General features: G+C 42.3%; 1 protein-coding gene across 2 annotated transcripts in view; it reads right to left on the bottom strand.

Annotated features, from left to right (window-relative positions):
- Positions 1-16,645, bottom strand: part of stard9 (StAR-related lipid transfer (START) domain containing 9) — a 40,346-nt gene extending 23,701 nt beyond the window's left edge. The window contains exons 1-7 of one of the 2 annotated variants that reach the window (XM_085768554.1): positions 16,288-16,645; positions 13,104-13,173; positions 10,937-11,053; positions 1,278-1,394; positions 967-999; positions 778-839; positions 200-312 (exon numbers count right to left, since the gene is read on the bottom strand). In XM_085768554.1, the coding sequence (XP_085624680.1) occupies positions 200-312; positions 778-839; positions 967-999; positions 1,278-1,394; positions 10,937-11,053; positions 13,104-13,173; positions 16,288-16,334 (559 nt within the window). In that variant the 5' untranslated portion in view covers positions 16,335-16,645. The remainder of the gene's footprint in view (positions 1-199; positions 313-777; positions 840-966; positions 1,000-1,277; positions 1,395-10,936; positions 11,054-13,103; positions 13,174-16,287) is intronic. The other variant, XM_085768555.1, reaches the window with a different exon arrangement.
- Positions 16,646-16,686: the final 41 nt, after the last annotated feature.

Consider the following 16,686-nt stretch of genomic DNA (forward strand, 5'->3'; position numbering starts at 1 on the left):
TATGATTTTATGTAAACATACAGTATATTTATCTTTAACATCTTCGTCTTCCTCATGGGTAAAGAAACAAACAACATAAAAGATATAAAATATGACTTGGTGTAGGTGAAAAGTTTAAGACTCAGTATTAGTGAGTGCCTTTCAAGTTTAAATTGAGTTTAGCCTTAGAAATCACTGTGCAGCTGCCCTATGCACTCACCTTGTACATATGGTCCTTTCTCAGGGTGCTCTCTAACTCTCAGGGAGGCTCTCTTCTTCTGCTCCCCTCCTTTCAGCAAGTCTCTCACACGCTCATTATAGATTTCAAGGAAGCTGCAAGCAGAGGGATAAGACGACATGTTACTATGAATCCTAGTCCTTGTGTATGTTAATGCCCATTTCCCTACACTGTCACACTCAGATGCTAAATGTATCCGATGGAAATGTGTTTGCAGCATCATTATTTCCTACATCTCACAAACTAACTAGTCTTTACTGTAAGTCTACTACAATATGGAAGTTATCTGTACATACAAACAAAATGTGACAATGGAGCCTGGCTGTATCTGAAGTAGGCAGTTGTTGTTGTTTTTTGTTACTGGTGCAACCAAACAATCCACAAAACTTGAGGAAGTTTACAAAAATGTTGGGGAACTCCTCCAACAATGGGTTTTAAACTGCCTGTATTTTGATAGCAAAATCGTCATCATCTAATTTGAATTCCAGCATAATGAGAAGGCTGGACTGCACTGATTAAAATGGAAAAGATACTAACAGAGTCCCACAGGAACAACCTACCTGATCTCCACTCTGCTTGAATTTTGCCCATCAGGAAAAGTGTCTTCAGACCTAAAGAGGCCCTGCGGGGAAAGGAGAAATGCAAATTACCTCATCAAATCCCAACAGAAGATACCTGAGCAGCTGGATTATAAAGGCGCTCACTTCATTTTAGTTGCCACTTGCAGAGATCATAATCAACTAACTCACCTGGCAGATGCGAGGGGTCAAGCCAATAGAGTCCTGACAGCACACACACACACACACACAGAAAAACACAGAATGAGGAGAGAGCAGAGCAGAGTAGTATGCACTTGACAGTTGACATTTAGTGCTGAGACACAACTCAAAACTTTTTCTTATTTGCAGTGCTGCAAGTTTTGAATTAAGGTTTTTTTTTGACATTTTGGCTGACTTGTTTGTGCTGGTGAGATCAGTCTGCAGAACTTAAATTTAATCCACATAAATAACACTTCATGCCATACAGAGTTGCTCGTGCAAACTCCACCCCTTCTCCTCACCGGTGTCCCCATCATGGTGTACGTCTTCCCTGATCCCGTTTGGCCGTAGGCAAACAGACACACATTGTATCCTTCAGAGGCTCCGGACAACACCAACACACCCAGGTCCTGGAACACCTGCGGAGATAAGCACACACACACACACACACACACCCTTAATCACAACTCAAATGCATGAATATCTTGAAGATTCCTCATTCATCTGAAAGGTTATTTTACTAGAAAAGTAAATGCACAAAGTGAGGTGGTGTTTACAGTGCGAGCCAATGTCCTTGATCTTAATCGCATTGTGTTTTTTACATTGAGTATTTTTACACCAAGGTTTCACCACTACAATGCTGTGGCACCAGGCCAGTGGCAGGGAACTAATGCTGCTTCCTGCTGAGGTGTTTGAGAAAGGAGCAAGGAGGTCAGCTAATGCTCTAGGTAAACAATTTTTGCAGAAAGTGTATGGGAGAGAAACAAATGTGAGGGTAAAAAGACTGTGAAAAGTGACTTAGTCAGGAAAATAAACCTTGCCTAAAAGGCCGGTGCTGATGTGGGGGATCCGGGAGTGTCCAACTCAAAACAATCAAGTGAGGCCCCGTATTTTCTCTCTCTCTCTCTGTCTGCATCAGAGAGCCAGGGTCTGGAGGTTATTAGAATGAGGCCATATCTCACAAGCATACTTTTCCTTATCTTAAGTTGTCAGGTCTTGTTTAGTTATTTTGTTGCATGTGTGCGCACTTTCAAACCCGTAAACAAAAGCAGTTACAGCCCACTTAAACAGAACTGACAAACAGCCAATCAGCATATTAAAGCCCTTGTGCTAAAGCTGCAAAGAGACAAGTCAGAGAACACAGTGTTTGGGCGTTTGTCTATGGCAATACGGAGGCGTAGACTTTGTAGATACGTTTATGATTAGTATCAAAGTCAAACACATTGTGTGATGATGATAACAACTGACTTTTCTCCACATGGCACATTGTACATGGTGAACATGGGTGTTTACCACTTCATATCATGTATAATAACAGTCAGCTTGTTTTATTCAAATTCCTACTTTTAATAAAGTTATTTATTCATATTCCTTAGATGTAACTAGCAGACTTTGCACACAGCTGCCAACCTTCTCTTTTCTTTCCTTGTTTCTCTGTTTTGTTATGTGTTTTGTGTTATGAGCATGTGGTGTGCGAGCCGCCAAATGGAATTGCCCTTTAAGGGATTAATAAAGTTCTCTTAAATCTTGAATCTTGTGCCTGCGTTTGTGCAGATGTTACTGGTTAAGCGTAAAGTAAATGGATAAATTAGAAAAAGATCAGTCTTGTCGATTGTTATCCTTTGTTCGTTACTGATAAGAGCAGAAAGAAACGTCAACAGAACCAGCTCCTGGGGACGGGTGGCCTCGTCAGCAACCCAACAGCTCAGTCCAAAGGCAACATGTGCCTTGAGGGTGGGGGGGGCAGCAACCTGATCTAGACCAGACGTGAGACCCAGCACATTCCCCCCCCAAGAACCATAACACACCCTGGGATCAGTGAGGGGGTCCCCCTCCCTCCCTTGGCCCCTGGGCTCAAGGCTGGACTACAGAGACTTGGTGGGTAAGCGCAAAGAGCAGAGAGAAGAAATGCTCTGGTAGGTACAACGATCTCCCAGGATCAAGCACAAGAATACCTTAAACATACCTCCCATGTGTGTGAGTGTGTGCGCAACTACGAGCAAGAAACCTGGAGTTGAGCCTGTGTATACTCCAGGCTTATAAAACGGTGGGAATAGGTTTAGGTTGGATGTGGTTGAAAGCTCTTGTGAAAGGCCCGGGCCTTGTGAAAGCAGTCTGAATGGATTCAATGGTCATCTGGTTGATCTTAAGGCTGCACAAACCTGTGTGTGTTAATATTCAACACAGCCTTGAGTTTTCTCTGAGAAAGAAGTAAATTGTTCAACACCGACATGGTGGAGTGAAGCTCACACAGAGAGACCAACGTCTTGTTTAAACCACCATGACCAAGTGAGTAAAACCAGAGAGTAAACCAACACCCAATGTTAGGACAGAGACTTTACATTTTTTTCTTTCTTCTATTTAGTATTTCTATCAGAATATATGGAGCAGCTGACAGAGGAATTTCCTTCGGGATAAATAAAGTATCTATCCATCTATTCATCTATCTATCTAATGACACAGCTTTTAATCACCACCTTCAGTCACTATTTCAGTTACTTTGCTATCAAAAGCCACAGAATATGCGGAAAAACACCAATTTATGTCAATTCTTGAGCCAATCAACAAAAAAATTAACAAAATAACATCATTTAGGGAGCAGAAATGTCACATAGTCTCTCCTTCCAGTTTCACAAATGTGAGGATTTGCTGCTGTTCAGTTTATCACCATCACAAACTAAAGATCCTCCCACTGTATTCTGATAGTTCACAGACTAAACTGTTTATCAAAAAATAACTACACGGGGTAAATCAATAAAGAAAACAACCGCGGGGCTGCTGCTGTAAACCCATCAGACACCATTTTTCATTTTAAAGTATTCCTCTGTAGCCTAGCCAACCATGCGCAGACAGCAGCCACGTGCAACTAGTAAAAAGCGCTGCTACAACGGCTGTCTTACTCACTGACCTTATAAATCATCCAACAGGTTCTGTGGTAGAAACATCTCACACATTGTTATTCCTATAGGAGTTGAAACACTTTTTAACAAACAAGTTTTTTGGGGTTTTTTTTTTTTGGTCAAGAATTTGCTAATTTGTTAAGTCAATGAATGGCAATCATTTAAGGTATACATAACAATGTTACTAAATGTGAGTCTAGAAAGAGAAACAAACAATATTGTAAAGAAAAAACAAAATGTACAATTTAGCTTTAATTTTGTTTTATGCCAAGAAATGACTGAGAGTAAACGAGAAAGAGAGCAACTTATGTAACTGTTGCTCAATAAACATCGTCACAACTCCAAATGTCAAAGTGTGTGTGCAATTCACTGGAGTCCAGACCACCAACTGTTGCCCCCTGCCTCTTGGCTGAATGGGGGCTTAAACATGAAGACAAAAAGCAGCGCCACCCCTGTCTTGTCCTCATCCCACTATCTTAAACCAGACACAGACACACTCCCCTCCCTCAAACAGAGAGAATCAACACGGCTCTTGTTAAAGTTGACCCTCTTAAAGTCCCTCTATGGGGGCAATGTCAGGGCTGAGGGTCCCTCCCGGCGCCGCACAAAGAGCAGGAACTTCACTTCAACTATCCGCTCGTTCTTTGAACCTGAATCTCTCTTTACCTTTGCACAGTATTCCTATTGTTTTCTCCGTTTCTGCCATTTTTGCCTGATTGTCTTGATTCTTAAAAAAGGAAGCAAAACGCTTTAAGTGATCTCTGAACAAAACCAGAAGGAGGAAGCATGAATTCAATCGAACCTCTTGTGCGATTCAAAACTGTTTGTTTCAGTTTGTCTAGACAGGCAATATTGTTTGTCATCTGTGTCACATCAAATTAAATCAGCAGATTATAATTTGTGTCATTGTACTCTGGCTGTTTAAATGGGCACAATGGCCCTCTGTGACAGCCTACTTTCACAGTGCAGCAGCCTGCAGCAATGGGAGGTATTTTTAGGTTAACAATGCAGGTGAGGTAACAGACAGGTTGGAAGTGGAAATGTACTCCAGAGATGAAGCAGGAGAGAAAAACAACCTGGAGATAAAGTGACCTGGCAAAGGCCAAAGCAAGTGTGCATACCGGCGGTCGGTCACCTCAAAATACATAAGGGACAGACTAAACACTTCTATTAACAGGAAAGCTGTTGTCATGGGGAGGCTGTTGCACGTGTGTGTGCGTGTGTTTATCTCTGACCAGTTCAGCGACTGAGAGGAAGCAGAACGCACAACAAGTACAAAAGCTTCAGAGTTTGCTTCCCTCTCTGAGAAAAAAGTGCACAAACAGTCTAACAATGAAAGAGGAAAGGCAGAATATAGTTTTCATTCTTGTGCAGGAAATGCAGGTCAGATTCATCGGGTTGAAACAGAGAGAAAGGAAGGAAGAGTAAAACAAGGGTTTGGGGTAACGTATAGTGGCAGAAGGCCCCAGATCATGAAGAAGAGGAAGGTCTGATGTGGCTCGGATGCATGACATAGTTAGTTATAGTTTTTTTGCACATGTGAGGATGATCATGATCATGATCGAAGATCACCAACATAATGACCCATATTTCAGTCCATCTCTCCATTATAAATAGCTAGCAGAAAAAAGCTGGTGGAAAACAGGCTTCAGAGGAAACAGGTGTCCCTTTACGTGCTTTTAAAATGCTTGTGTTACAAACCACACTCATGCAGACATGCACGTGTGGATGTTAAAATCTGTGGCTTGCATTACTCTGAAACTTTACTAAAACAACCACAATCAAAGCAAACCACTGTTTCCAAATGAATCGGACGACCAAGCACACGCGAAGATTCAAATTTTAAGCAAAGCGACGTCAAGAGCTGGTAACGGAAAGCAGATTAGACTTTACACAACTTTACATTGATATCACCAAGAGTATGGCAGCAATATTCAAACTAAACTGTTACAGAGAGAGATTATCATTTTGTGAAAACCCATTTTGGCAACAGATCTCAAAAGGAAAGTTGAAACGTGCATCTAATGTGGATCTATGTCGATCTCAGACGTAAATGAGGTCTGAAGCCAGCTGGGTTTCATGCCAGAGATCTGGACCATGATAAATACTGTGTTCCACATTTGTTTTGAAACATGGGAAACTTTTTTTTTCCTTTCGAAGAGGACATCAGGGTTGTGGCCTTGTAACAGAGGCAAGGCAGTGAAGTGGGAAAATAAATGTTGAAAAGTCATGGCAGCCATGAAAGAGAAAAGACTGCATGATGAGGACAGGCTGACAAGAGTGAAAACGTAATGCCCCTGTAATGGCTTAAGCCCCGTAATCACAGGCTGTGTAAAATGCCAGTTGCTTGCCTGGTTTTATGTGGCCTGGTGTACACTAAATCCTGGAGAAGTATTTATGTTTAGTGTGCGAATGCGTGTAAATGTGTGTAAGATGTTGTCATGGGTGATGGCGAGAGGCCAGCCCAGCAAAGTGAAGCCAGGTTTGACGCAACCAACAGGACTGAGATTAATTTTCCCTCCACAACCGCTCTCTGACTGGGAGGGAGTCTCCCTTAGAGCAGAGCAAAGAAGACACACGACTGCAAGTCGAAAAAGTGAGTGCAAAAGGAGATGCCACTTTCTCCCAGTCAAACAAAGAACATCAGTTCATATGAAATTATTTCCCCCACTGATTCTCCCCGTCCAGGACTGCACAGCTGCAGCAGAGGCGAGGGTCACACGATTCCCGCCCCTCGCTTTCCAACTGGGTTAGACAAACACAACAGCTGGGCCTTGAGCGAAACGAAATGCTTTTGTTTAGACACAGGAAGAAAAAAAAATGCCACTAGAGATCCCTTGTCCTGAACTTCCTGTGAGGAGTTGAAGCCGGAGACTCAGAAAGTGAGAAGAAGAAGAAGAAGAAGAAGAGGGAGAAATATGTCGAAGGAAGGGACCGCGGGGAAGGACACAGACAGAGCAGACAGAGACGCACGCAGCGAGAAGACAGAGAGGAAGCTGTTTGGCCGGAGTTCAACAACGCTCCAGTTTGTCACACTTGGACAGAATTTGTAGGTCAAATTAGCATGGGAGGAGGGAGAGACAAACAAGATAGGCTGCTCTACATTACCCAGGCCTCCCTACACATGGGAGTGGAGCACAGTGGGAAAACAGGAGAGTAAAATAAAAAAAGGCAAGGGGCACTCCTGTAGTTCATTCCACTTTCCAGCATCCACTCTTGCTTTAACCGACACTGGGGCAAAAGGCTACACTGAAAACAAATAAATAAAACCATATCTGGAGAAGGTTTTTTTTTTTTTTGGGGGGGGGGGGGTCTGCAGCTCCTCCCCCCTCCCAATCCTCGTTAAAGAGGCCAGAGCAAAACGCTGTAGAGCAAATCTGAACGTCGCACTCTTTATTGCAGCCTGGAAATTACTTCTCCAGCCTTCAGACTGATGGGAGCCTTCCACCAGATTCATAGGCTACAGTGGTGCAGTACAGATTCCTTCACTAAGCAATAAACTGGTGCAATGCTGCTGCAGTTTAACGTGAACTCATTACAATCCCTGCACTGTTTGATATAATTTGATGTAAGACCCCCATCAGTTCCAGACATCTATAAATATTACAACTCAGACTGGGAGATAAGGAGAAAGGATGCTGATGGATAATGCAATGTTGATAAACAGAGAATTTCTCATACTTAGGGCTCCATTTAGGATGTCTTATTTTGTGTTGCTTCTATGTAATTAACTTACAATTGCTAGATGATGAAAAACTGCTTTAAATTAGTTGTCTTGACAGAATCTAAAACAAAATATAAGAGCTTGTCGTGGATGTGCATCTAAATGGGTGATGAGGCTTGTTTTATGAAAACAAAGAGAAGCTATGAGGGAAACAACAAAAAATTGCTGCAAAAGCTCATCACTTGCTTCTTGGCCTGAGACATAATTTTCTACCAATTGCTTCTAAGAATCTGTGTGCAAGTTACTTTAGTAAATATCTGGGAGATTAAAATCGATAATGAAAATAATTGTAGGATGCAGCACAAGCAAACCGTTTATTGTGGCTATGGATTACACAATGATGCAAAGGAAATAAAAACAGACTTTGAATTCTTCTCTTAAATCATCCAACCAAGGACTGATCTGTTCATTTATGTAAAGAGAAAAAAAAGCCATTTCACTTCTGTTTTGCTTGACTTAAAGTGAAGATCCAACCGCTTTTAGTCTTTGTTGTAATAACTCTTGTCATCCCCGACCTTCGTTGATAGTAAGCTGTAAGTCTTTACATAAATCACAGGTGCTTTTCCTGTATCCATATGGTCTGGATCTCATATTTCTTTGCTGACAGCATGAGGTTTAAATGTCATCCTGTTTGTAGTTAATTTGAACCAGGCTGAACTGGACTTCTGGCTGTGGGTCCAGCCATGTGTTGAGGCAGAGCAGATGCTCACGTGCGTCGAAGATTCTTCATATACACAGAGAAACTATTCTTCCCTCAGTCTGCAGCACTACTGACACAGAGACCTAGAAACACTGCAAACATAATCAAATCACGCACTGCACTGACACAGGCACAGAGAGACAGAGGAAGAGGAGGAGGAGGAGAGGGGAAAAACCCCAGCAAGTCGACTCCATTTGGCCATAAAAACAGCATTGTGCTCTGAGCTGAATCCTCAGTAGTGACGTCTTTGTGCTGAAATTTAACTGCAAAAAAACTTACTTAGCGAGGCAGATGCAAGCTTGGCAGGCGTGGGCCGGGGACTGCAGAGGCACAGACTTCACATTCCCACATTCTCTAATCAGTTTCTCTTGCCATTTGCTATCGCCCTATCCAGGCTCTAATTCTCTGCTTCTCTTTCACTCGTCTCTCCCATGGTTCTTACTTTCAGAGGCAATAAACAAGCTCAGGGGTTTGTTTTATTAAATAATGGAAAAAGCTATTTATTAACTCAATATCTACGCCCCAAACAAGGGCAGTCACATTTAGACAAATGGTCCCAGTTCACTTATGCATTAACTCAACAGCTGGATCCCGTTATGGATTATGGTTCTCTCCCAAATCCTCACCTGGTAGAGCTGTTTGCCTCAACTCTACTCAACCCTCGTCAAGAAAGCTTTATCACCCAGACATGCAACTTAAAAACTGAGCCTCCTCCACTCCCTGTAAGACAAGCCTTCTTTTTTTTTTTTTTTCCTTGAGGGGATCCCTCAGCGACAAGAATGCAACCACGTCTGCAACTCAAGAGTCACATTTCTGATTTCCCTCTCTGTTGCACAGGAGAAATAAACCCCCACATATATGTGGTGTAAACTATCAGTGATGCATGGACAGCAGACAGCGGAGAGGGAGGTACAGGGGCTGGGGGTGCTGCTGCTGGGTGTGGCTGTTGGATAGTGCTGCACTGGGGAGGCAGGAGTTAAGATCCAGTTTCCCCTCGTCTCAGTCTCATGGGGACTGAAGACTAAGATGAATACAGTCCCTCTTCCTGTTATGCATAAAAGTGAAGCATAGGAAAATATATTTTTAAAGTAGAATCCATGAGAAAATCTGGTGCTGGCAAATGCTCCATTTACTCATTAAGCTGGAAAAACTGTGAAGTGGTAATAAGAGCAATTAACTTAATACACTACTACACAACAGAGTATTGTTGCAGCATTTTGGTTGTGGGTAATATTATTAACCTGGCTTCCTGCTCTGCAACAGAAACACAGCCAGTCACTGTTGCTTCAGATCCTCCATTGAAATAACTGCCCTGTGCTTTATTCAAATATTTTCAGCTGTGATGTGATCAGTGAGTGGCTGACGTTGTCATCTAGCAGACTCTTTGTTAAAGAGACCATTCTTTGGGTTCTCGTGCAGGAAAAGAGGTCAGATTTTAAATCCAGCAGCTCTGGTCCTTCAGTGGTGTCCTTCCACCCACCACGGGTCAACGGAGGAATGTCTGGTGGCAACCAGGCCACTGTGACTGGACACAAATCAGGCAGCCGGCGTCAGAACCAGAGCGGAGAAGAAAAAAAAGAGAGGAAGAAGTGTTGTGTTGTGTTGTCTGTTGCTGAGTTCTGTGTGTAGGCCGTCATCACAGCCCCATCTTTCTTAAAGACTTACAAAGACAGCTCTGACAAGAAGAGAGACAGGCAGGGAGGGAGTGGCAGAGGACAGAGCTCAGTGGACAAAGAATAGAAAAAGTGGACCAAGTGCAGCTATTGTAGTGAAGAATGGAAACTCTATGGAAATACAAATTAATAACAAAACAATTTATCTAAAAAAAGAACTCTCTTCAGAGGGATTTCCTGTAATGGAAGCAGGCATCAGTTCCTATCAATCTGGATTGGAGCCCTTCTCAGGCTCCCGAAACACCCACTCCAATCAAAGCCGCACAAAGATATCTAATCACCCAATCACAGCTGGGACATGAAAAGTGAACTGACGGTAGCCGTGCCGTGTCTGAGGGAAAGAGACTTCGGCATAACAGATAGAGCTGATATCATATCCCCTGAGTGGCCATCGGAGTAAAAACATCCAACACAACACACACACACCCCTGTTGTTGTGGTTTGTCTTCAAACACGGTGTTTCCTCTGGGCTTGTTTCTCGGTACAGAGATTGTGTGTGTCTAGTGTCAACTTGTGGCCAGTAGTACGCACATGGTCTCCATCTACATGTCAAAATAGATCCTGTAAAATTACCCAGAAGGGAAATATTCATCCAAAGACTGACTAATCTCACTTTGTGACTAATAATATTTCAGTATTGAATATTTAAAAACAAATGTGGTGATTGTTTCTGCAGAAGAGCTCTGGTTCTCCTTTCTGAATCCACTGAATTTCCTCTAAATCAACAACCAGATTGAAAACTGAATTTAAATTTAAAATGTTTAAATCATTATTTGGACTACTGCATCCTTCAAAGCATGTAAATGAGAAAACTGTGGGAACATCTCTAATAGCTGCAGCAATTAAGTGAGCATGTGCAAAAAGAAAAACATGAATTCCTGTATACTGTTTTATTTAGGGTGAGGTCAATAAGCAGACATTGTTGTTCATGTAAACAGCCAGTTAGGGAGCTGGGAGTCGTTACCTCCTCCTGCGAGGCGTAGTGAGGGTCTGCAGGGTCCACCGACCAGTAGCAGTAGTCAAAACAAAACTCCAGAAGCTTCTCCCTGGAATCTACAGCACCGTCCGATCGTCCATCCAGCTGCAGGGAGGAAAACAGAGGAGTGACGGTTCAGTTATTGACTTTTCTATTTGAGCTGAACTAAAGTCGCTTATCATCAAACAGTGGCAAGGTGAGTGGTCAGTGGCATCGTATCATAAATAAATATGACACACACTTCATGGGGACAATGTAAGTACACATTTAATAACATGAAAAGTGAAGTTTAGCCAGGTACGACTGCTTTTGTTTTGAAAGGACTGCCAGGGTGTGGAATTGCAAGCAAGCTGTTTCCATTCATTAACAGTGCGTTCACTCCTCCTCCAGTCCTTTATTCGCCTGGGTGCATTAATACTAAACACCTTTCTGCTTACTGTGAGTGAATCCTGAACTGAGGAAAAACAGCACAGCGGGATTTGAACTTGTCCAGGCACAGCAGCTACGCTGAGAAACACTGGGAAGCATTTCTTCTAAATCACTGCATTCAGCCTAGAGAAGCATCCAGGTTCATGGATGCTTAATGTACAGGATCGACTTTGATATTGAGGGTTGTTAATCTCTTCCATTGCTTTTTATGTCTCAACACAACAGGTACTTTTGTTGCACTGGATCTTAGGTAAATATCAGTGAAGAAAGTGACACATGTATGTAATAGTTCTCATCATGTGTAATGACATTTGCTTTCTACATACACTACATACCATCAAATTAGAGATGAAACAATTATTTGGTTAGCTTGACGTCTTTGTCAGTTGATCTGCAGCACTGGGCAGCACTAATCCCTGGGTATCAATTTGCACACAGCAATTTCCCCGCCTGAGAGAATGATTTTTTTAACCCCTCTGCACTAATGAAATGCAACAATGGCCCTGTAGTGTGAGGGATCAGCCAAGAGCAACACCAGCCACAGGCAAATCTGGCCAACAAAGCTCCCACCACTGACGAACCGAGTCCGGGAGTATTAACTTTACTGTTTGAAAAAGATAACCCTTCATCTCTTTTAAGTTTCACTAGTTTTAATTTAGCTCAGTAGGTCTTTATAGCTCAAATCACTTGATGTTTATAAGCTGCGTCACATTTATTGTCCTGTTAGATCCCAGGCTTTTTTTTCTGTCTCACATCCTGCAAAACTGTCCCACTTTCCATAAATAATTATTCCCATGAGCCTTGAAAGACTTGATCTTTTTCCATGGCAGAGGGAAGCCATATGTGGTTCGTCTCTGTCACATCATTTGTAACAGATTTCCTCCAACTCCCACCCCAACTTCTCTCCACAGGTCTGAACGTAAAAATATAAGTAAAAAGGGGAAATCCTGTCAGCGCCAAACTGATGAACAAAGTACCTCACATACCTGTGGCACGGATGGAGCCAAAAGTGAGGCATGAAATTTGTTTCAAGCTGAATTTCTTTCATCTTTTTTGTAGGTTTGCATCAATATGTAAACATCTCTGACATTTTTGATATGAAACTTCCAACAGGGCTCCTGCAAACTACACCCGTCAACTTCTATCATCTCACTATTAGCCAATGCAAATATTCACATTAATGAAAACAGTGCGTAAGATGTTCCACACTGGAAATGTAGAGACAGGCCCAGACTGTCTGCAGGCAGCGAAGCTCAACCAATCAGACAAGTCGACCGAGCCATCTGACACAGCAGGTTGGTAACTTGGTCAAAGTATCAGCTTACAAGACTTTACAGCTCATCATTATTATTTCCAAATGTGTAAAACCCTCTTGGTACTGATTATAACTTCTGAAAACAAACAAATACATTATATACCATACTTTTCAATCAACAGAAAGTATAAACTGTTCTTCATAGGATCTTCATACTGCACGTGTTTGACAGAAATTATCCCTTAACTCATGTGTGTGTGTCTCAGTGAGTATGTGTAAGCTCAAAAGATATAATAAACAAGTATGACATGATCAAGCAGGAAAAGGCTGACCCATTGCTGTAAACATCCTGTTGCTGTGATGATAGATACCCTCTACACGCTACTCCCACTTCACCCGGTGCAACGCGCCAAAACACTCCAAAGCAGCACCATCTTAGTGATTCGGGTGCTTGTACAGAGAAATACTCACCTTCACATTTTGGATCCTGACAAACTTATCCTCCACCCGAACAGCTTGCCGTCCTCCATCTGCACATTCCCTGTGGACGAGAAGAGAGCAACTATTAACCTTTGTCAAGTGAAGATAATGTTAACTTGTGCTTGAACTGAAAAGAGAAGATCTGAGGGACACTATCAGTATTTCTCACTAATGCAAACCTGATTTAAAGAGAAACTATGCAGGATTTTTAGCTTAACTATACGCTTCATTTTTACCATAATTAAACAGCTTTGGAGTAATTCTGATGGTTTAATAAATGACATGTAACTTGTTACAGGGAGAATGGAGGCTATCTGCCTTCAACGTAGCGTCTATTGGCTGAAAAACAACTTAGCAAGACCAGTGCCGCCGCCCCGGTGTCCCAGCTCTCGTTTCTGTGCACCGCGACACAAACGCACCCCGTATCACGTAATCTCTTGTTTATGACAGATTCAACTACACAAATACACGTCGTAATATCATGTATGACGTTATCTATCGCTCTATTGACTGATTTCTTGCTGGATTTGTTATGCACATGACCAGGAGGGGGGTTAGCAAAACAGCGGAAAAGCAACCAGATTTACATAGTTCCTCTTTAACAAAAGTTTTACTCTCGATTCAGAATCTGCTTTATCACCATACAGTCTGTTTCAAATTGGTTTAAGATGCCCTTTTTGCTGTTCTTGATATAATTGAGAGGGTGTCCAGATAAATTTATCCGAGCTCCACTTGACCAGAGGCCATCACATGACAGTCTCAACAATGAATCTTTGTGTGCTTGTGTATGTGTCCATGTGATGCATGAAATCTCTGCTCCAAGACTTGTGAGTACCACTGACCGGTTTCAGATTCAAATGAAAACAAACTTTATCCAGTCTCCAGAGGCTTCCTCCGATGAGACAGCCCAGGCTGTTACCATAAAGTTGAGAGAGTGTGCAAGTGTTGTGTGTGTGTGTGTGTGTATAACTGGGACCAGCATGTGTCCTCCCATGTGTGTGTATGGGAGTAAAACAAGGTCAACTCAGCTGTGTTGAGCTTCAACAGCTGGACCAAGCACATCTGATGCAACACATGCGAAGCTAAAGGCAATCACAACAAGGAGCTGCTAGGATTTCGATCCCCAGGAGCGATAATGACGGCAAACTCTGCCTGTAGCGCAAACGCTCCATCTCTGTGGTGGGTTGGGGGGCAGAGAAGGAGGCTGTTGTAATCGTCACCTCCCCCTGCGCTTCACCACGTGAGACTCATTTTGCCAACCCCAGCACTGGCGACCCAACCCAAAACCACCAACCTTCAATCTCAGGCTCTAAACAGCATGAAGAAAAGGAGGCATGGGGTTGGAAAAAAGTCAACCTTAAACAAAAAAAAGGGACTTTGATTCAAACCTAGGACGAACAATTTCACAACTGGGCTGACATGTTTTGCACACATGTGAGAGGCTGTCTGTACTCTTAGGGGGGCCCACTGAATCCTATAATTGGTCAACTAAAACAAAGAGCAACACTCTTCTATGGCCAGCGAAATGAGGAATTCATGTAACTAACCAGGCTGGTGTAAATGTTATCTCCGTCAGACAGAGTGCCCTTATTCAAATACTCCAGTAAGGAAATACATCTTTCACTTAAAAAAATAGGAAGAAAGAAAAGAGGACAGTATGAGTGTCAGAGCCAGAAACGAGGAAGGACACATTTGCATGACAGTGAACGTTGCATATAACAAATCCTTTTGTTATGCAAAGAACCAGGAAGACTGGTTGAAAGAATCATTGTCCAGCCCTTCATAGCTTGAATAATGCTTTGTTATGGTACTGTAGTGGCCTTAAGATCAAGCACCCCTGCAAACCAGTCAGCAGGACTTCAACATAATTCAGTGCAACACTTGAATTCAAATGCATTACGTCTCCACACCCTGATGACCTGTTAGTCAACATGCTGTAGCAATTTCCCTATTAATATAAAAAGGGTGCTCCAGTGAAGCAGAGCAACTTTACAACACTCTTGTGCTCCTTTGCTACTTCAACAATGGATTTTACAGCACCGTAAAGAAGAGGGAAAGTTTTTTTTCCGTAAATTGCTTTCACTTAATGAAGGGAATGGCTTAGGTTTAAAAAAAAAAATACAGTAGCCTATGTTTTGTATGCAGATTGTTGTGCAGATAAGTAAGTACAAACTAATGAAGGATAATGTTTCTATTTGATGGAGCCATATGCAGCCACAAAAACATGGAGTCCCAACTTTCAGTCATTGTCTGTATTACATATGGCTGGAAGAACTGGGACAAGTCAATACAGACATATGACACTGTCAAAAAGAATCGAATAATGTGATTCTTTTTTTTCAATTGGTGGGAATATTGATAGTTTTCTATACTGATGAACTGATTCATCATCTTGTCAGTGCAAAACATTTTTGATTGAGGTGGCATGTTTAAACTGCTAACTTCTGCTCAAAGAAAGCCCTTGATATTGAGTTTCATACCAAATAAGATTAATTAATTATCAATATGGTGATGGAGTAAGGTGAAGCTAATGACTTTCCCAATAGTACAGCTACTCAAGCAGAGAGTGGGTGTGGAAAGAAAGAAACTTTAAGCTCTTGTACTTGGTGATAATGTCTTTCATCCAGGCTGCAGACATACACATAGATAGGCAGCAAAGATGTTCTGAATAAATCACAATTAATTTCTAATTATGAACCCAATTAGCCTTATGGATGTTCACTAACTGCCTCACCTGACTGTCATTTTTGGTACATTACTCAGCACCACTCACACAAACACACACACACACACACACACATGTGCCTCTGTCAGACAACACTACTGACAGCCACAGATGTCATTATTCACCATGTGCGCGTGCACCACTTGTTCCACTGTAACAACTAACTTACACAAAGTTTTTCTTAGATAGTTAGCTGGTTAGCTTAGCCTTCATGTCTGTTAATAGTAAAGAAAAAGGACAACAGCGCTAATATGAGAAGCATAATGTTTTGTAAATGACTCGCAAATTCCCATGGCTAGCAACAGTGTCAACAATTAGTCCAGAAATGAAGTTAGCAATGGAGACAACGAATAAAGTAAAGAAGCTCAAATCACGCACTTGTTTTTTAGCCGTTAAATTAACGTTAGGTTACCTAGCAGCAGGGATAAGTTAGCTAACGTTCGAACTTACCTTGCGTTGGGAGGACGGACCCGAACGGCAACTTTAACGTTTGCCATGGTGATGCCTTTAAACCCAGAGTTTTAACTCACACAACTCAGCGTTTTAGCTGATGATGCTGGTGTAAGCATGTCGAGACCTCCCTGTTGGTCAGTCAGTCCGATAAAACTTCAGCGGGGAGTGAAACTGTCCATTTCTCTGCCGCTAACGTTACCACCGCCGCCGCTCCGGTCATCCTCTACCCGCGTCTCCGCTCCAAAACTCCTGACCGAAGACTGAAACTTCCTGCTGGACAGAGTGGGAGGGAGGAGGGAGGGATGCTGCTGGATACTCCTCCTACACAGGCCACATTCAAATCTGCTGTTTGCATCTCTGCTGTTATTTAAAGTGTTGGACTGAGGATTATACGGT

The sequence above is a fragment of the Trachurus japonicus genome, chromosome 22, assembly GCF_045865225.1.
Source record: "Trachurus japonicus isolate A0001 chromosome 22, Traja_1.0".
NCBI classification, from domain to species: domain Eukaryota; kingdom Metazoa; phylum Chordata; class Actinopteri; order Carangiformes; family Carangidae; genus Trachurus; species Trachurus japonicus.